Source organism: Balaenoptera borealis (genome assembly GCF_965194805.1).
Source record: "Balaenoptera borealis genome assembly, chromosome: 15".
Taxonomy (NCBI): domain Eukaryota; kingdom Metazoa; phylum Chordata; class Mammalia; order Artiodactyla; family Balaenopteridae; genus Balaenoptera; species Balaenoptera borealis.
Genome location: NC_138871.1, coordinates 62034363 through 62055528, shown reverse-complemented (window position 1 = coordinate 62055528; position 21166 = coordinate 62034363). Strand labels below are relative to the sequence as shown.

Sequence of the window (21166 nt, the reverse complement as noted above, 5' to 3'; positions counted from 1 at the left end):
CAGGACTTGGTATGAAGTAGGTACTTGAAAACATTTGTTGAATGAAAATATGAACCAATAATGCCAAAACCTAGACTCATAAACATTCCAGTACAGAGCCTCCAGACCATATGCCCTAATACTCAATCATATCACCTTTTTTCATGCAATTCACCATTTCCAGGTAGACAGCAGAGCCTCCCCTACCACACACAAACTTCTAAATCTAGGGACAATACCTTCTATTTTTTACTTACATGCTTCTTTCCCAGAAGTCAGTAATTTTCAAATACTGAGCCTTAGGTTCTCATTACTTCATAAATTCTTTCTTCCTGCTAATCTCCCCATTCACTACTAGCCCTCCTCTCTTATGCTAGCCTAAGAAAATTTAAACCCCCAAATGATAAACTCTGATTCTACTGCATTTTGTTTGTTCTATCACTCCAATTAGACTGTTTCTTTGAAATCATCTAGCACAATATCTCATACACAGAAAATTCTCTCAAATGTTATGATTTGTATTCTATCTCCAATTCCTTTCACAAATATAAAGCTCAATAATAACCTTAACCATTCTTTTCCCATGAATTACCTATTCTCATATGAATGGTGGTGGTGAGGCAGGAGGGGGATTGCCAAAAGTAAAAAGAGAATTTTATATTAACCTAGATGGGCAAGGGGGCAAAAAATGACCAATACGTTTTTGGCACAATGTGGCCAGTTCCTTACTCCCAAGATCTGAAGGAAGGAGGAAGTGGTGCCATCAGGCCAGGGAGATGAGAGCTTGGACTGCCTTTCACAACTCTGCCCTGGCAACTTGAAAGAGCAGGACTGACAGGTTCCTGAAGGGACAAATTAGACCTAATCTTAAAGGTATTTTTGTTGACTCTGGTGTTAATGACTTAAGCAGAGATTTAAAAATAAAAGGAGAATACCAACTGATCCAAATTTCATCATCATTCATTCAATTCTTATTTCCTATTGTTTTTCTAGAAAAATTCCAATGGGAAAAGAAAAATAAAGGATATGGTCAAATTTAATGATGTTGATGTAAAGAAATGATTTTTAAAATATTTTTTCAATTATGCTAATAAGAGGGTCAAAGACCACAGATTCCTGTGAACTCTCTCCTTCCAAAATACATACTGTTCTGTTTAAAAACTATGGCACATTTTCTAAGTTTCTCCATGGATGCTTAATTTAACTGGAGCACAAACCAAAAGATACTGTAAAAATGTAGTGCCCTTAATATGATGAGCACCAATGGGAAACCTACCAGAAGTTTAAGATTTGCGATAAATAACCCGGTAAGTAGTATGTGTATGTGTGTATACATTGGGGGAAGGGGTAGAGGGGGCATAACTAAAGAGTAACTATAGTTACAGGTAAATTGAAAAGTTAAATATGGGGGTGGGGGGAGAGGAGTTGAGATAGGTTGGAAATTCTCAAATTTCCCAGGTAAGGAGGTAAGAATTGTTGTTTGTTTTTGAACAAAGTACTGTGATTTATCTTACATTCCCTAAACTGGATAAGAAATTAAAATTTAAACAGCTACATACAAAAATCATTATCCACAACTGTACAACATTAAAGTTAAAGCCTGCCTTTAATACTTCCATTAAGTCTGAAATCCACAAGCTCACTTATGGAATGCATTGCTAGTTCATTATGAGAAAAATTACATATTTTTCCCTGACCACTCCATCTAAAACAGTTGCCCCTATCACACTCTACACTTGTACCTTGATTTATTTTTCCCATAGCAGCTGCACTGTGGATCAGTATACTATATAGTTGCATTTGCTGACTGCCTCCCGACTAAAACATAAGGTCTATGAGGGCAGAAGCTTTGCCAGTTTTGTTAATCCCAGGGCCTAGAGGCACAGTATAAGCACTCAATAAATATGCTGAATAAATGATGGAAGTGAAGTTCAAAGAGGTTAAAGGATTTCCTCAAGGTCACAGAGCTGGCAGCAACCACAGCTTGTATTATGACCCTTTCTGCTTGCTCCTTCCACGACCACTTCCACTCCACCAAAGCAGCCCGTTCCAGCACATGATCCTATTTCTCCTTTTCATTTTTTTAAGTGCCAAAGAAAATACATGCTACCCAAAACGGTGACACCGTGGGTAGCATTTTAACTTCAAGTGTTTCACCAACCAAAACTACACTCAGATTTCATAAGCATACAGGATTAGCCAGTAAAACAGAAAGGCACAGCCACTCAGAGTTCTTTAAGTTCTTTGTGAAATTGGTGTATGCCTTGGAAGTGCCTTGGAAGTTTTAAGAACAACCACTGAAACCTACTTACCAATTCAGATATGGCCTGCAAAATATCAGCCTCACTTTCATTCTTCTAAGAGCCCACAATAGCTTCCTCCCTGGATATACTGGGCTGGCCAAAAAGTTTGTTCGGTTTTCAGTAAAACTAAGACACACATTTTTCATTTTCACTAAGAACTTTATTGAACAACGTATTCATTAACCGAACGAACCTTCCGGCCAACCCAATACTTTACCTTGCAGATTATGAAAGGAAATGTAATCAACTTTAAAGCCCCTTTTAGTTCCTTTTAAATTACAAGTCAATCTCACAAAACCTTGAACAGAAAATTAACCCTTAGGAAGTTTCAGATTCTGAGAACTGAAAACCATCCCTGAACCATCATCTGACTGTGATCATCTAGGTCCTTCATTCAAAATCCACGAATCTGAAACAGCTAAAAGAAACGCGGGAGGGGGTGAGGGAAAAGGAAGAGAAGAAACATTGACATATATAAAAAGGGAGCTGACATTCCTAGTTAACACTTTGGCCCAAGAGCAGCTTCTTGCCTAAAGTCAAGGCCTCACGGACACAACTTCTGGTCTTCTTTGACCACCTTCCTTACAGACAGGCTCCAACTGTCAATACCTTTTACGGGGACCGTCTCTAGACCTAGGATGGGACTCACTAGGACAGGAGATGATTTGCTCATCTCGTAAAACTACTGTCAGCCCAATTAGTAAACTGAAAGGGAAGACCTAAGATGTGGAATGGCAAGAGAGCTGAAATAAGCCTGAGAGTTAAGAGTGGTAAGGAGCAGATGAAAAGGTGCGGGGAGGGTAAACAACGCATCACGGGCGGGAGTGGGAACCTGGGTCGAGGAAGTGGGGTCGGCGAAAGGCAAAGGTGAAGGGAGGAAGGGGACGAGGTTCTGGGTGGGATGGGCGGGAGCAAAGGGGGAGGGGACGAGCGAGGGCTGAGCGGGGGAGGGGGAAGGGTCCGGGGCGGGGCGGAAGGGAGCGAAGAGGCGGGATGAAGAGGGCCAGGCCGGGAGGGTCTTTACCTGCAGCTCCGCCCGCTCCACTTCCCACTGGGCTCTCTCGACCTCGAAGCGGGCCCACTCGTGCTGCAGGAAGTGGAGGATGCCCGGGAGACTGTACTGGGCTCGGGCCGTCCCCGCCGCAGCCGCCCCGTCGCCGGCCGCGGCAGCCTCCGCCAGAGGCCCGAGACCCTTGGCACCGCCGGCGCCCGGGTGGTTGTTGCTGAAGAAGACGCCGGGACCCGCTTGCTCGTCCATGGCGGCCGCGGGAACCGGGGGAGCTGCCCAGGCGCCCAGCAGCGGAGGCAACTGCAGCGGCCAGCAGCACCTCCTCCTCCCTCCGCCGCTCCCCGCCCACACCCCAGTCAGCAGGGAGCAGCCGCCTGGGCGCGGGGGCCGACCGAGCCCGGGACGGGCCGGGAAATGGGTCAACTGCGGCGCGCGGGCTTCCCGGGGCTTGCTGGGAAATGTAGTCGCGGGGCGTGGCGCGGGCGAGCGCGGCCCGGGCGGCCTGTGGGGTTGCGATCGGCTGGGGCGGGGCCGCGGCCCAGCCCCAGCCCCAGTCCCGCCCATGCCCGCGGCGGAGGGGGCCGCCCCACGGCGGGGAGCGCGGGTTTCCTCACTCTAGCGGCAGGGCGCTGGCGGGTGGTGCTGCAGTCTCCCTCGCACGCGGAAGTTCTCGGGCGGCGCTCGCTGTTGCACACACACACACACGGAAGTTATCGCGCTGCAATGCCAGCCCGAGCTGCACATCTTTTAGGGCTTCCTGGTAGTTCTGCTAAGAAACAAGCTCAAAGCGAGCTTCGCCAGTCCGGAGCCTGGACCGGGGTTCTCCAGCCAGCACATTCAGACCTCTCCCTTCTGCTCCGACTTGGGTGATTCTCTCACCCTAGACACTCCTGAGTTCTGTACATTTCTGTATCGCTGTCGCTCCTGCCTTTCTTTTACACTTAGAGTTCAATCAAACCTGTTGCCTGATCGGTTTTCACTTAGAAGGAACTCTGATCATCTCTCTCCTGGACTCAGCACATCAGCTTTCTGCTTATTCCAAATTCTAGTGTGTTGACACTTCATCCGAAACACTACTCCGCTGAAGTCCTTTTCCCTTTGTAGTTAATCTTGCAGTAAATCCTGTAAAAGTTTCGGATAGCCAAGGCTCTGTTATTTCAATCTCATTTTTTCTTATTCCCGAGCAATTTATAGTCATTTCAGCAAATATTTGACTCTAAGTGCTATCTGTCACTGGGGATATAAAGATAAATGACACAATTCCTGTCATCAAAGGGAGACTGGCAAATATACAGTCAATTCTCACAGTGCCTTAAAGTTAAACTACCTGAAAAAACAAAAGTCACTTTCTGCTCCCTAGAGCTATCTTAGGTATCCAGGCACTTCTCCCTTTCACTTGTCGGGTTCCCAGTTATTTGCAAACTGGCGATAGTATTAGCCTACCGAAAGCACACCGAAGTCCTTTCAAGTGTTTCTCTCTAAATGTTATCCTTCTCCCAAGTCTTTGAAGTTATGTCACTATAAATTCACACTACAACGATAATGAAAGGAAGGCACCTGAAAAAAATTTAACAAATGAACTTGAAATTAAGCACTTATTTTGTCCCCAAAGCAAGTCATTTTGTAATTCTTTTGTGGGATGGAATTCTGGGATATCAGACCTTATGGCCAGGAAAAAATGTAAAGATATAGGCTGGTGAGTGACATGTCAGGGAAGGACATCCTGTCCCTGTGCTCCCCCCTCCCCCTCTTCCCATTGCTACTTGTGGAAAGGACAGGAAACACATTGTATCTAATCTGGTTGCAAAGATGGCTAGCTCTCTCTCCCAGTTATTGAATGTTTCAGCTTTATGAATTCATTCTTTATTGTAATAAAAGTTTAATCCAGGCCTGACCAGATTCCCTGTGTCCTAAATTATTTTGGCTGTAAGCGTCCTCTGAGATACTACCCAATCCTCTCATTTTACAGTTTAGGAAACTGAAGTCCAAAGAAGTTGAACTTGTTCACAATGAGGCTTTGAGTGAGTGGCACGGTCAAAACTAGAAACCAGAATTCCTGATTGCTAGTTCTGTTAACAGGTTGCCTCCTCTCTTACTTGTCAGATATATCAGAGTATCAAGGGGACAATAATGCAACAATGGCATCTTTTTTAATCTGAAGGATTTAAGTAATCTTACAAGTTTGAATGTTAAAAGTTTTTTTCCCCTCTAATAGAAGACATGTCTGACAGTTCCTTTAAATACATTTATAACATACTATAAAACATGATTAAATTTAATGGTAACTGTTTAAGAACCCATTACACCTTTAGCTAGATTCACCAAGAAAAAAAGAAAGAGGACTCAAATAAAATCAGAAATGAAAGAGATGTTACAACTGATACCACAGAAATACAAAGAATCATAAAAGACAACTACAAAAAATTATATGTCAACAAATTGGACAACCTAGAAGAAATGGACAAATTCCTAGAAACATACAACCTATTAAGACTGAATCAGGAAGAAATAGAAAATCTGAACCAAGCAATTATTAGTAAGGAGAGTGAATCAGTAATCAAAAACCTCCTAATAAACAAAAGTCCAGGACCAGAGAGCTTCACTGGTGAATTCTACATAACATTCAAAGAAGAATTAATACCAATCCTTCTCAAACCCTTCCAAAATATTGAAGAGGAGGGAACTCGTCCAAATTCATTTTATGAGTCCAGCATTACTCTCATGCCAAAACCAGACAAGGATGCCACAAGAAAAGAAAATTACAGGCCAATATCCCTGATGAACATAAGTGCAAAAATCCTCAACAAAATATTAGCAAAATTCAGTAATACATTAAAAGGATCCTTCACAATGATCAAGTGGGATTTATTCCAGGAATGCAAGGCTGATTGAAAATCTGCAAATCAGTCAATGTGATACATCACATTAACAAAATGAAAAATAAAAATTATATGATCATCTCAATAGATGCAGAAAAAGCATTTGACAAAGTACAACATCCATTTATGATAAAAACTCTCAACAAAACAGGTATAGAGGGAATGTACCTCAACATAATAAAGGACATTTATGGCATACCCACAGCTAACATCATACTAATGGTGAAAAGCTGAAAGCTTTTCCTCTAAGATCAGCAACAAGACAGGATGTTTACTCTTGCTACTGTTATTTAACATAGTATTGGAAGTGCTAGCCAGAGCAATTAAGTAAGAAAAGGAAATAAAATGCATCCAAATTGGAAGGGAAGAAGTAAAACTGTCACTCTTTGCAGATGACATAATACTATATCTAGATGCCATCAAAAAAGTTAGTACCAATAAACAAATTCAGTAGTGTTGAAGGATAAAAAAAAATCAATATACAAAAATCAGTTGTATCTCTCTATGCCAACAACAAACTATCCAAAAGAGAAATTAAGAAAAGAAGCCCATTTACATTTGCATCAAAAAGCATACAATACCTAGGAATAAATTTAACCAAGGAGGTGAAAGACCTGTACACTGAAAACTGTAAGATATTAAAGAAAGAAATTGAAGATCACACAAATAAATGGAAAGATATTTCATGCCCATGAATTGGAAGAACTAATATTGTTAAATACTACCCAAAGCAATCTACAGATTCAGTGCAATCTCTATCAAAATTCCAATGGCATTTTTCACAGAAATAGAACAAGTATTCCTAAAATTTGTATGACACCACAAAGGACCCTGAATAGTCAAAGCAATCCTAAGAAGAACAAAGCTGGAAGCATTATGCTCCCTGATTTCAAACTCTATTACAAAACTATAGTAATTAAAATAGTATGGTATTGGCATAAATACAGACATAGATCAATAAAACAAAGTAGAGAGCCCAGAAATAAACCCATACATACATGGTCAATTAACTATAACAAAGGAGCCAAGAATATATAATGGGGAAAGATTGTCTCTTTGATAAATAGTGGTGGGAAAACTGGACAGCCACATGCAAAAGAATGAAACTGGACCACTAACTTATACCATACACAAAAATTAACTCAAGAAGGGTTAGACTTGAACGGGAGAAATGAAACCATAAAACTAGAAGAAACATAAGTGGTAAGCCCCTTTTTTTAAATTAATTTTTATTGGACTATAGTTGATTTACAATGTTGTGTTAGTTTCTGCTGTACAGCAAAGTGAATCAGTTATACATATACATATGCATATACTACCGACTATCGACATATACTATACTATGTCATATATATATATATATATACTATACATATACTATCGACAAGAGTTCCCTGTGCTATATAGCAGGTCCTTATTAGTTATCTATTTTATATATGGTAGTGTGTATATGTCAATCCCAATCTCCCAATTTATCCCCCCCCCACTTTTGCCCCCTAGTAACCGTAAGTTTGTTTTCTACATCTGTGACTCTATTTCTGTTTTGTAAATAGGTTCATTTGTAACATTTTTTTTTTAGATTCCACATATAAGCGATATCATATGATATTTACTTTTCTCTGTCTGACTGGTAAGCTCCTTGACATAGGTCTTGGTGATGATTTTTTAATCTGACGCCAAAAGTAAAAGCAAGTAAAGCAAAATCAACAAGTGGGACTATATCAAACTAAAAAGCTTCTGCACAGCAAAGGAAACCATCAACAAAATAAAAAGGCAACCTACTAAATGGGAGAAATATTTGCAAATCATATATCTGATAAGGGTTTAATATCCAAAATATATAAAGAACTTACACAACAGTAAAAAACAATCAGATTTTTAAATGGGCAGAAGATGTGAATAGACATTTTTCCAAAGAAGACACGCAGATGGCCAAAACAGACACAGGAAAAGATGTTCAACATCATTACTCATCAGGGAAATGAAAATAAAAACCAAGATGAGATATCACCTCACACCTGTTAGAATGGCTATAATCAAAAAGACAAGAAATAACAAGTGTTGGGAAGGATGTGAAGAAAAGGGAACTATTGGTGGGAATATGAATTGTTGCAGCCACTATGGAAAACAATATGGAGTTTCCTCAAAACATTAAAAATAAAACTACTATATGATCCAGCAATTCCACTTCTGGATATATATCTGAAAGAAATGAAATCACTATCTCAAAGATATATCTGCATTCCCATGTTCACTGCAGCATTATCTATAATAGCCAAGACATGGAAACAACCTAAGTGTCCATCAAAGGATGAATGGATAAAGAATATGCAGTGTATATATATACAATGGAGTGTTATTCAGCCATAAAAAAGAATGAAATCTTGCCATTTGCAACAACATGGATAGACCTCAAGGGCACAATGCTAAGTGAAATAAATCAGAGAAAGACAAATACCATGTGATCTCTCTTATATATATATTTAAAAACACACACACACACACACACACACACCAAAAAACCCTAAAAAACCAATCTCATAGATAAAAAGAACAGATTCGTGGTTGTCAGTGGTGGGGGGTAGGAGAAATGGATGAGTGGGGTCAAAAGGTAATAAATAAATAAATATAGAGATAACTTGAACTATCACATATATACAACAGCACTGCTTTAATTCATAGTTTGACCTTATTATAATACCTTTTTGCCTTTCAAGGACTTATTTACACATAAAATAGTATTTATGATCTATCATGTTGCAAAACCCTCACTCAGTACAACAAAATATTAAGAGTGGTTACATTAAGGTGGAATTCTAAGAAATTTACTTTTTTTTCCCCAAAAATTTCCACATCTGGTAATATTTCTTTTGTAATTTAACGAAAAACATTACTTTTAAAAGAACTTCCCTTAGAGTTCTTTTGCTCTAAATTGCTTTAAGAAAATAAGGACCATGAATCTCATCACTTCTTCCTATACTGAATCAGCTCCTGAAAATGTTAACTTTTGAGTAGTGAGCTTACCAGTGATTTGTTTTCCCTGTGCCTGTCTGTCACATTTTCTGTGTTCAGCATGAATTACTTTTTTTAAGTAAATGTTTTATCACATATAACACAGGTACAGAAAACCTCAAAAGTGCTAAGTGAACATCTCAGGGAACTTTCACAAACTGAACAATTGCATGCAACTACCACCCAGAACATGAAACTGAATATGGCAAACCTCTTGGGGTCCTCTCTGGATATGCATTTTCAGATACAACAGCACAAATGCTTTTGAATTTCAAAAAAATATCCTGAAAACATTAATAACTAGAAAGGACATGGTATTTGTAATGAGTTAAATCTAAATTTTTTCCCTCACTTTACAATTTTCAAAACCTGGAAATCTTGGACAAATGGTTTAACTTTTTTTAGCGGTAGTTCTCTCATTTTTAATACGAGAATAGTATTTACCTCACAAAGTTATTGTGAAGATTAAATGAGAGAAGAAATGTAAATCCCTTAGCATAGTGCCTGACAATATAATATATACTGAATATGATAGTTTTTTACTGTATTAGAGTTCACAGAATAACTGAAAATCATGACTACTGGGGGCTCAATAATTGTTCTTTTTCTTTTCTCATCCCGTATTCAGAACTTTAATTCAGCAGAGTTAAAATAATCTTAAAAAAAAAGTAACATCTGTGTTCAACCATGAAGTGTTCGGACCTCAGGGTGTTGCTGCTGGTTTTCTGATCACTTCATTTTGTGATTAATAAAGCCTGTGACACAAAAAGTAGGATTTCCTTTCCAAGCACAGAGAGCAGCTGCTGAAATGTTGATTTATGTATTAGTATAACCAGTTTAAAGAGAGAAATTGTGAAACGCTAAAAGGTTATTTAGGTAATTGGAGTGTTTGCTATTTTTTGGTTTATATGTGTGTGCTTTATGGGGTGGGGATTATGGTTGCCCAAAATGACAAATAATTCATCTGCTTAAAAAAATTTTATTGAAATGAGTGGCTATTAAAAAAAAAAAAAACTATCCAAAATGACCAGTTATTTGGATCTCTATTTAACAGCTCAAAGAAAAGCCTTCAAACTGAACTTGATAGCTCTTTGCAAATTCTGGCGAGAAAAAAAGAAGAGTAGACCACTTGACTGTAGAGAGGGCTCTGCTAGGATGAAGAGAACTTTGGGGAAGAGAAGCATGCAATAGCCCACCTTATACGTCTCTTCTACCATCTGCCTGCTCCCTAATTTCTCTCACCTCTTCTTTCTGCCTGATTCATGGGGCCAGTCCCTGCTTGCACATTTCCTGAGTCTCCAAACTTTACTCCCTAGATTTGAAGTCTGGTAAAGACAGGGCTGGGGAAACAGCCAATCACAAGTTGGGAAACAAGGAATTCTGAGTCTCCAAACTTTACTCCCTAGATTTGAAGTCTGGTAAAGACAGGGCTGGGGAAACAGCCAATCACAAGTTGGGAAACAAGGAATTCTATTATCTGAAATTTTTCTTGGAGTCCAGAAGTTAAATCTACATCCCAGTCTTCTGATAGGGTGGGGAAATAGCTTCTATTGTTTACTATAATTATTATTATTTTTTTAGTTGAAAGTAGTTACCTAATTTCAATTTCAAAATTAAATTTCATTTTATTTATTTTAGTAAATTAACTAAACAAAATTTAATTTTAAAATTAACATTGGTTTTAAATTTGTAGTGGCTGATATTTAGAGAAATAAATACTTAAAATCTAAACTCAGGATTGCTTTAAGAAATCCAAACATCTAACACAGGGAGGCAATAAAATGATAATATAGCTCTGAAGCTGTAGTAAGACTTCTCTTGGAACATTGATGAACACACACTGAGGGCCCACAGTGTGTAGAGCAGGACTGTCAACTTCCTTGTTTAACAAGTATAGTTTTACTAAAAGCAGCCCAACTTCATTAAGTCCTTCTTATTCACTTAATAATGACTTACAGCCAACTAAAATGCCATTTTAAAAAACATTTAGGTATATCAAAATATTTAAGGGCACCCCAAGGAATTTGGTAAACAATGACCCAGTTTCATTTTCATGTCTGCTATTTCAAAAAGGGTCGCTTTCTAAGATTCAGCAATGTGTATCAAAATTCAAACCTGTCATATTTTTATCACCCCCTTAAGAAGTCTATCCCAAGGAAATAATCTACAAAGTTTCATTTTTAAAAAGTCAAACGCAGCATTACTTATTTTAATATAAAAACTAGAAACCAAGTACCATAGCATAGGATAATGGCTAAGTCAATAATCGTACGTTTGTAATTAAGTAGCTATCAAAAAGATGGTTACTAAATCTATCCCATATTATTAGAGTAATTCTATGGGAAAATGCTTATAAAATAAGTGGATAAAACATCCTACCTGCAGGATGATTACAAATGTGGAAGGAAACAGATTAAAATATCAACAGTAATTTGGTCTGTGTGGTGAATTGTGGTAATTTTCCCCAAAATTTAATAAATGCAAATTTTATAATTAAAATTGATTAATTTATAATAATGTATAAAATTGACTTTCCTTTGGCCTCTGACTCTGCTTTTATGTTCATCAGGTAAGATTAAGGCCCTTTTCTGTTTCACAAATGAAACGAGAGGTATTTTCTTATATCATAATAAGAAATAAGTTGAGCAGTGAAACAAATTAATAAATATAATTATTCAAACAGATATTCCTTTCATAGATATGATTATAGAAAACTAGAAGTTGTCAGTGGCTCAGAAGAGTTTAGAGAAAGTATAAAGATGTACCGGGGAGAGGAAAGGGAGAAAGAGAGAGACAGAGGGAGAGAAGGAAAAAAGAGAGAGAGAGAGAGAGAGAACCATTGCTACTGCATGATGTAGACTATCCCGAAGTAGGAAATCATGGGAAAAGCCTGGGTTCGAAGAACAGCAGAAAATAGCCAAGGCAGAAATAAACATACTTTATAAATAGATGAGTGAAAAGGGGTTATGTATGCAAGAAACAAGGAGATTGGAGAACAGTCTGGCAGTTCCTTAAAAAGTTGAACACAGAGTTCCCATTGAGCCAGCAATTCCACTCCTAGGTATACACTCAAGCTAAATGAAAATACAGGGTAATGCAAACACTTGTACACAACTGTTTACAGCAGCATTATTTGTAATAGGTAAAAAGTGAAAACAACCCAAACGCCCATCAACTAATGAATGGATAAACAAAATATAATATAAATAGAATGGAACAGTATTCAGCCATTAAAAGGGATGCAGTACTGATGTATGCTACCACATGGATGAACCTTAAAAATGTTAAGAAGCCAGTCACAAAGGACCACATAGTGTATGATTTCATTTACATGAAATGTTCATAATAGGAGAATTGATAGAGACAGAAAGCAGATCAGTAATAGTGTAAGGCTGGGGGGAAGCAGAGAGCTTGTGGGGCGACAGCTAAAGGGTACCAGATTTCTTTTGGGGTAATGAAAATGTTCACAACTGATTGTGGTGATGGTTATAGTACATTGTGAACATACTAAAAACTATTGAATTATACATTTAAAATGGGCAAATTGTATGGTATATGAATTGTATCTTGATAAGTGTTACCAAAAAAACTCTAAAAAACAAGGAGAATAACTTTGGAAAAGCAGGTGTAAAATACAAAAAATCCTTGCAGAAATAAAAGTCAGTAAGAAAATAGGTGAGAACGCACCTATCTGAGGTCTAAAGACTAAATGAGGAAGGCAAGGCTGTATTAGCTGCCAATCAGTGAGGGTATGAGAGAGAATAAGTAGGAGGTAGCAGAAGATGAATAGGTATGCCTTTGGAATGTTCAGAAAGGTTCAGTCTATATTACACTGTGTGGTAAAACTTGGTGTTTAAAGTGTGCTAAACACTGTGGCAAACATTCATGTCATCAATTATCTATTTGACTGGTAAAATTCCCATTGCATGAGAGATTGGCATAACTATAATTATGACTAATTCATTTTTGTATGCCCTGCAGCACTTAGCTTGATGCCTTATACACGGTAGGAACTCAATAAATATTTGATGAATGAAACTAACCATCAGAGCCAGACTCAAGGCTCTGTAATTACAAAGCATAAGTGAGGCCAAATTTTAGCCATTAAAAAAACCCAGAACATTATTCCACATTTGAAACATTTTAATGAATGTTTAAATGAGAGTTTTAATTTAGTTAACTAAAATATACACAAGTATAATTTAGTAATCTAATATGAAAGTAAAAAGATCTATCTGAAAGGTAAGGACTTTCTGAGAAATGCTAAGAAAATGTAACTTTATTCTTAATAGATACACCACAAAACCGACACTTTACATTATTTTGGTTACTTCAAAACTTAAATTCAGCTTGCTTTTCAATTAATTTTTTTTTATAACAGATGCTGAATATGACCTATTTTTTCCCCTGACAATATCAATAGGCCGCTCAACTACATGATACAATTTTTTTGCATTTAATTTAAAAGACTATGGCTCAGTGTTTAAAAAATAAATTAATAAAAGAGAAACATTATTAGGAAAAAAATGAAAGCACATTCACCACATAATAAAAAAAAAAATCATTCCTTCAAAATCAGAAACCAGTGTGAGCATTATTTCACTTACCCTACTTGGAAGCATATAATTCCTATATACAAATAAAGTAGAACCTATAGACTGGAATGATACAGTGGCTATCAATAATTAGGTGCTAGTTGACAAAATAAACAAAAACGAATGGAACAGCACATTAAAGGAAACTTGTTTTTAGCTTAATTGTTGGTGCAGAATGCACGGCCGGGGCCGGCTGCCTGGCGGCTGCTTTAGCTTTGCTGGCTTGGCTCGCTCGAACAGCAGTTTCCAAACGCACTTTCAGCTCGGGAGCCGCTCCCATTACTGTCTTGAAAGCATGTGGATACAGAGGTCCAATATGCATTAAATTCTGGAGTGCAAACTCATGAAGATCTTTGGAAGCTGTGCTTGCTGAGGCAAAAGAATTTTCATCCAGCAGGTAAGAGATCAAAGTGGGAACTAAAAGAGCAAGTAATTGGACTCCTGCAAATAACAAAGATAAAGTCTGAAGATGATCACAAGTCTGAAAATTACAATAAACCTTTATTTAAAAACTAGGCAATTACTATGGTAGTCTGAATTATAATAAAATAGAAATAAATGTGCACAATCTAATTTTAGACCTCAATAATTATTCATAATTAATATTGAATACTTACTAATTGTCCAAGCCATGTTAGGGGAGGAAATCAGGTTTGATTTCCTGTTAAGATTATATATTTTTCATTTATGTTAATTTGTTTTATTAAAAAAATACTGGCTAAAAGGTTAAAAAGGAATGAAGACTTTATAATTGTCATCTGGTAAAATGTATTTTGAGAATAAAATTATGAAAATTTTAAGGGTATTCCAGAATAGGGAGGTTGGAGATTAGAGGGAATCGGGAACAGAAACCTGAAGCATTCATTAGGAGGATACCATCAAAGGAATGAGTGAATATATACATTAATGTGATGGCAACCATCTCCCTTCGGTTTTTGCATGGCACTTAGACTCAGATTTAGTTTTAATTTTTAAAAAATGACAATTGCTTATTCTACCTCTTAGAAGTCTTGCTATAGTACAAAACATGTTATCTGAGTGAAGCAGTCCCTTAAAAAATGAAGAAATCGTGATGGTGCTTACTGTTGATGTAATTCACTAATACTAAATACTAGAAATTGGTTGGAGAATTGAAGCTACACTGCTTTGGTTATTTCATACCTTAAATTAATTGACTCTTAAATGGAAAATTAAAGGGTTATTTATTTAATGAACCTTGAAGTCTAATTAACTATTAAACTATATTTAATTTCATGAATAATACATAAATATATTCTGCTGTTAAAAGAATTCAAACAATAGAGAATTATTTGAAAAAATATAAGACCCTCTTCCCTAACTAAATCAGGGCACCTGTTCAGGAACTGATCTCTAGAGTCAACTCAACTCAAACATATTTAAATACTGACTATGCAAAAGTCAATAAGCTCAGTGTTAAGATTACAAAATGAATAAGATTTAGTCCCCATGTTTATGGAGTTTACAGTGAGTAAAATAAAAATAAAGATAAAATTATGTTGAGTTACCAAACATGGGCCATGATGTCAGTCATAACATTTCTACCCAAATAATCTGTTACTATCTAGTTTCAACTAAACTTATCAACTCTTCCCAAACAGCTCTTCTTCCTGACCTTTCCAGTTTTAACGTTGCTTCCATGCTTCTTCCAAGTAACACAGTAATATTTGGCTCTTCTCTTTCTCTTGTCCCCATAACCAATTACTCGTCAAGTCAGAGCAACATTTTTCATAATCGCTTCTGTATTCTTCTCTTCCACTGTAATAGTTCTGGATTATTATTTTATAGGTAAGCTATCAGCAGTAGCTTTTAAAAAATCTCCACTACCTTTCCAATTTTGTGTGAAACTCTTTCAAGAGAAGAGGAAAAATTTTATGATAGTAAAAACTGATGTAATTTTTATCTGGAGAGTAATCTAGCAATATATATTAAAAGCCTTAGAATGTGCATTCCTTTTGTCCCAGTAATTTCACTTAAAAAAATTTACCTGATAGAAATAATTAAAAAATGTGTGCAAAGATACCTGTACAGGAATACTCATCTCAGACTTCCCTGGTGGCACAGTGGTTAAGGATCTGCCTGCCAATGCAGGGGACATGGGTTCGAGCCCTGGTCCGGGAAGATCCACATGCCGCTGAGCAACTAAGCCCGTGAGCCACAACTACTGAGTCTGCGTGCCACAACTACTGAAGCCCGTGCGCCTAGAGCTCGTGCTCTGCAACAACAGAAGCCACCACAATAAGAAGCCCGCGCACCGCAAGGAAGAGCAGCCCCTGCTAGCCGCAACTAGAGAAAGCCCGTGCTCAGCAACGAAGACCCAACACAGCCAAAAATAAATAAAATAAAATAAATTTATATAAAAAGAAAGAATACTTATCTCAGTTATTTATGATCTTGAAAAACTGGAAACAGCTTAACATTCAATCATAAGGTACTAGTTTAAAAAGTACAGTCTTTCTGTAATAATTGTCATATTTTTTAAGATAAATTTTAGATTGTGATGAAATTAAGATTTAGCAGGGAATAAAGAGGAGTAAGTTTTAAGCTGCATACGTCTCTGGTTAAATGGATGTATGTGGTAGTTCTTCATTAAATTAAAAAACAATAACTTAAAAATTTCAAATTTTGAGGTATTTTAATAATGATGTTTGGCATCATTAGTGCTAATCTGGTCCTATTTGTCCTATTTGTTAAAAAGCTTTGACACCTCTATTATGAACACCAAAATATATTATTTTTAAAAATCTATTAGGCAGGTATATTTTCCCTGGTTCTTAAAGAGTACATTCCTAGAAAATAAAACAAGCCGTGGGTTCAAATGCCATCGGTAATTTAACCTCTTGCTCTTAAAAAATAAACATAAATCAACTCAATTTTGTTAGCATCATGAGCAAAGACATTAATCTTTCAGACAGTAACCACCCTTAGTAAACTTACTGTTGCAATGGCCTGTGTCAAATAGCAAAGAAGATTTATATATAATACAAATCTTCGTTTTAGACCAGTGGCTTTTTAGAGAAAAATACTTACTGTTATGTTCTTCCCCAAGAGCAACCAATGTTTCAAGAACTTTGATTCCTTCTTGAACAGCTAAAAGTTCTGTATTACTGGCTGGTCTGTTTCTCTCAACAGCTTTTAGCTTTTCAACCACTATTGGAGCTAATGAATGGATGTAGGGGGTTGAAAGGGCACGATTGGAATGCTGAAAGACTGAGAGGAGAAGCTGGTAACATTTGGCTTGAACCTACACAAGAAAATCATTTTATTAATTTACATGTGTGACAGTTCTTATCTGCTCTACAATCACACTGCATCTTAATATATACTGAAAACAAGCAATACTGCAGGATGAAAATAAAAATGTGGGAAGAATTAATGCCATTTCTACTTACAGAAATGGAGTAATAAAACTTCCAACATGCTAACTAAATAAAACTGAAAAGAAATTAAACCAATAAACATTCCTTATATGTTAACTCCCAAATTACCACTGCTAATATAATTTGGGTATTTCTATAGTGTATAAGAAATTAGAGACCAGGAATACTAATTTGTGTTTTTAATTCTTTCTTTAATTTACAAATCTCCCTCCCACTTTAACCTAATATATTTAGTATGGAAGGCTAATATTTGAATGATGTCAAACAAAGCTATAAAAATATATTACTTAGACACCTCAACTCCATTTGGATTCCCTGGAAATGACTGCTTAAACCAATTTAAGTGTTCCAGGCCTAGAAAGTAAGGTCTCAGTGGCTCTGCTTTAGATTAGAAAGACTTCATGTTAATAAGAAACAAACAAACAAACAAAAAAAGGAAGGTCCATCAACACATCAACGTACGTGAAAAATATTGAGGGGAAACTGTTTCAGTGCTTTGGTGGAAGAAAAGCTACGAAACATCACTGGACATAAAAAATGCCTGGGGAATATTTTTAAAATACAGATCTGTGGACCACACTTCTGGAGACTCTGGTTTAGGAAGATAGTGGTAGATGTAACTAAATTGCTTTTTTTCCTGATGTGCAGCAGGTTTGAGAATCATTAGTTTAGACACTAACACTGTAAAACAATAAAACTTATTTTCTAGAAAACAGAGTTTCCAATAGGCCCATTAAAACATGTTATAATATATATTTATCCTTTAATGGTGTCATTATGTAAACAGTGAAAAGCAGAACACATAAAGTCTCTACCAATATAGGCCAGGGTTGAGCAAATATTTTAGATACTGGGCAATTTCTGTAGATATAAATAAACATATACATATCTCTCCTAATGCTTAAACCAGTGATCTTTTCCAGTTTTCTGTTGAAAAGTCATATAGCAAATACTTAAGTTTTCATTTGATGTATCACAAATTTTAATGAATCAATCTGAAATTTTCTTGATAAAGTGGAAGGTTTAACACTATGTTTTAAGTGTAACTTACCCATGGGTCACATGAATTTAATGCGTTTTTAAATCTGTTCATGCAGCCGTTCTGCAGTGACTGGACTCCTATTATTTCACTACCAGCAGACCACAGGAAGAGTGCAATTGCTGTTAGCATGCTTACTTCATCAGGCATAGGCATAGAATCTTCTGAAATATATGAATAATGAAATATTGATACATATAAAAATGAAAGCAATATGCTGTTTCTAAAATGTTTTGAAATTTAATTCTTCTGAAAAAGAATAAATATATGTATATGTATCATTAAATCACTTTGCTGTACACCTGAAACTAATACAACATTGTAAATCAACTAAACTCCAATATAAGACAAAAATTTAAAAAAATCTTTCATTCTTGAACAATGACCCTCTCTCTCTCTGACTTTTTTTTTTTTATATATACAAATTTATTTATTTATTTATCTTTGGCTGTGTTGGGTCTTCGTTGCTGCACGCAGGCTTCTCATTGTGATAGCTTCTCTTGTTGCAGAGCACGGGCTCTAGGCGCGTGGGCTTCAGTAGTTGTGGCTTGCAGGCTCTAGAGCGCAGGCTCAGTAGTTGTGGCGCACGGGCTTAGTTGCTCCGCGGCATGTGGGATCTTCCCGGACCAGGGATCGAACCCATGCCCCCTGCATTGGCAGGTGGATTCTCAACCACTGCGCCACCAGGGAGGCCCTGTATCAATGTTAAATTGCCTCAATTTGATAATTTTTCAGTGGTTATGTAAGAGACTGTTCTTGTTCTTAGGATATCTGTGAAGTATTTAGGAGTAAAGAGTCATGATGCCTTCAATGTATTCTCAAATGGTTCAGCAAAATTAATAATAATATCAACAATAATAATATGTGGATTATAGAAAAAATAAAACATGCAACAAATGTTAACAACTGGTGAAATCTAGAAGGGTATGCTGAAGTTCACTATATTATTCTTGTAACATTTTAAAAAGTTTGAAATCTATTTCAAAATTGAAGGTTTTAAAAATGAAAAAAAATATAGCAATCTTAAGAGTGATTCATTACATCCACGGAGGGGTGTGTGTGTGTGTTCACATACATACACTGGCACATTTTTTAAAGTGGAAGTCTCAGAATTTATAATAAGAAATATGATTTCCATAAAGGAAATTCTCTATTACAAAACTCTTCTCGTAAAGCAAGAAATTCTGCTTGCCTTGCTTACATCTACTATAAAAATAGACCCATGGCTTTGATCCCTACTTCATGCTGACTGTGCCTACTGAGAATTCAGTTCTGGACAGGTTATCGTAGGCAAGTTAATTATCTTATCATATACCTTTAAATTCATCTAACATGAATGAACTAGGATAAAATATCAAAACCTTCTCTTATAATTGACAATTTAAAAAATATGATTATTGATTATGGACACCCCCATGAAAACTGAAACAGTATTTATATTTTTAAATGAATTCTTAACTACTTTTTCTTGTTCTATCAATGTACACACATATACATTTACATTCGTATATAATTATGGCATTTAATGTTTCTTTAGTTTGTTAAAAATCTATGCTAAAAAGAAAAATATTAACTCATGATAAAGCTAAATAGTTTTAGTAACATTAATAAAACTAGTTAAAGTTTTCCCTTCCAAATATTAATACTAAAAAATTTCAGGTGATATAAAGTAGTACATGGTTTGTTTAAAATATAACAAGTGTATGGGAAAGAAAATAAAACTTGTAATACTACCATCTAGCGATAGTTTAATTTCTAGGTTTTTGATTAATTCCTTCTGGTCTGGGTTAGTTTTTTTATATATAATTATTTATAAACATGATTTTTAATAGATATAATGGATATATAATCCAAATGAGTATACCATGATATATTTAATATTTTTTCCCACTGCCAGATAGTTACATTTATCACTTTTGTATTTTCAATATTATAAAATAGACTGTGATAAATAACCTTGAACACAAGTTTCTGATCAATAAGGTCAGAGTATGAATTTTTTTTTTTTTTAATTATTAGCACCTTTAATTATTATTTATTTATTTATTTATTTATTTATTTATTTATTTTTTTTTTTAAAGATTTATTTATTTAATTGATTGATTGGTTGCTATGTTGGGTCTTCGTTTCTGTGCTAGGGCTCTCTCCAGTTGCGGCAAGCGGGGGCCACTCTTCATCGCGGTGCGCGGGCCTCTCAGTATCGCGGCCTCTCTTGTTGCGGAGCACAGGCTCCAGACGCGCAGGCTCAGCAGTTGTGGCTCACGGGCCCAGTTGCTCCGCGGCATGTGGGATCCTCCCAGACCAGGGCTCGAACCCGTGTCCCCTGCATTCGCAGGCAGATTCTCAACCACTGCGCCACCAGGGAAGCCCTTATTTATTTATTTTTTTGGCTGTGTTGGGTCTTCGTTTCTGTGCGAGGGCTTCCTCTAGTTGCGGCAAGCGGGGGCCACTCTTCATTGCAGTGCGCGGGCCTCTCACTATCGTGGCCTCTCTTGTAGCGGAGCACAGGCTCCAGACACGCAGGCTCAGTAGTTGTGGCTCACGGGCCCAGTTGCTCCGCGGTATGTGGAATCTTCCCAGACCAGGGCTCGAACCCGAGTCCCCTGCATTAGCAGGCAGGTTCTCAACCACTGCGCCACCAGGGAAGCCCCAGAGTATGAATTCTTAAAGGCTCTGTGTATATTTTGCAGAATTGATTCCCTGAAAGTTTAAACTGTATTAATTCCCTTCAGCAAAGTATGAAAATGTTCTCCTGCTATCAATTCCACCTGTACATACTCACAATTTTTTAAAATCAGTTTTACAGGTAAAAATTTATATTACTTTGTTTTTGTTTGTATTTCTTTGCTTATATAATAATGTGGCTAACTTTTTTATATACTTGGTGGGCATCTCTATTTCCTTTTTAATAATGTGTGCTCTTTCCTTCTTTCTTAAAAGACTTCTTTGTAC

General features: G+C 36.7%; 2 protein-coding genes across 6 annotated transcripts in view; both read right to left on the bottom strand.

Moving 5' to 3' along the window:
* STRN (striatin) overlaps positions 1-3722 on the bottom strand; it is a 132684-nt gene extending 128962 nt beyond the window's left edge. For 2 of the 3 annotated variants that reach the window (XM_082356706.1, XM_082356708.1), the window contains exon 1: positions 3307-3722. In XM_082356706.1, coding sequence (XP_082212832.1) covers positions 3307-3540 — 234 coding nt within the window. In that variant the 5' untranslated portion in view covers positions 3541-3722. The remainder of the gene's footprint in view (positions 1-3306) is intronic. The other variant, XM_082356707.1, reaches the window with a different exon arrangement.
* Positions 3723-13304: 9582 nt separating this feature from the next.
* The window catches only part of HEATR5B (HEAT repeat containing 5B), an 89629-nt gene continuing 81767 nt past the window's right edge, over positions 13305-21166 (bottom strand). For all 3 annotated transcript variants that reach the window (XM_082356674.1, XM_082356673.1, XM_082356672.1), the window contains exons 34-36: positions 18227-18378; positions 16826-17039; positions 13305-14218 (exon numbers count right to left, since the gene is read on the bottom strand). In XM_082356674.1, the coding sequence (XP_082212800.1) occupies positions 13914-14218; positions 16826-17039; positions 18227-18378 (671 nt within the window). In that variant the 3' untranslated portion in view covers positions 13305-13913. The remainder of the gene's footprint in view (positions 14219-16825; positions 17040-18226; positions 18379-21166) is intronic.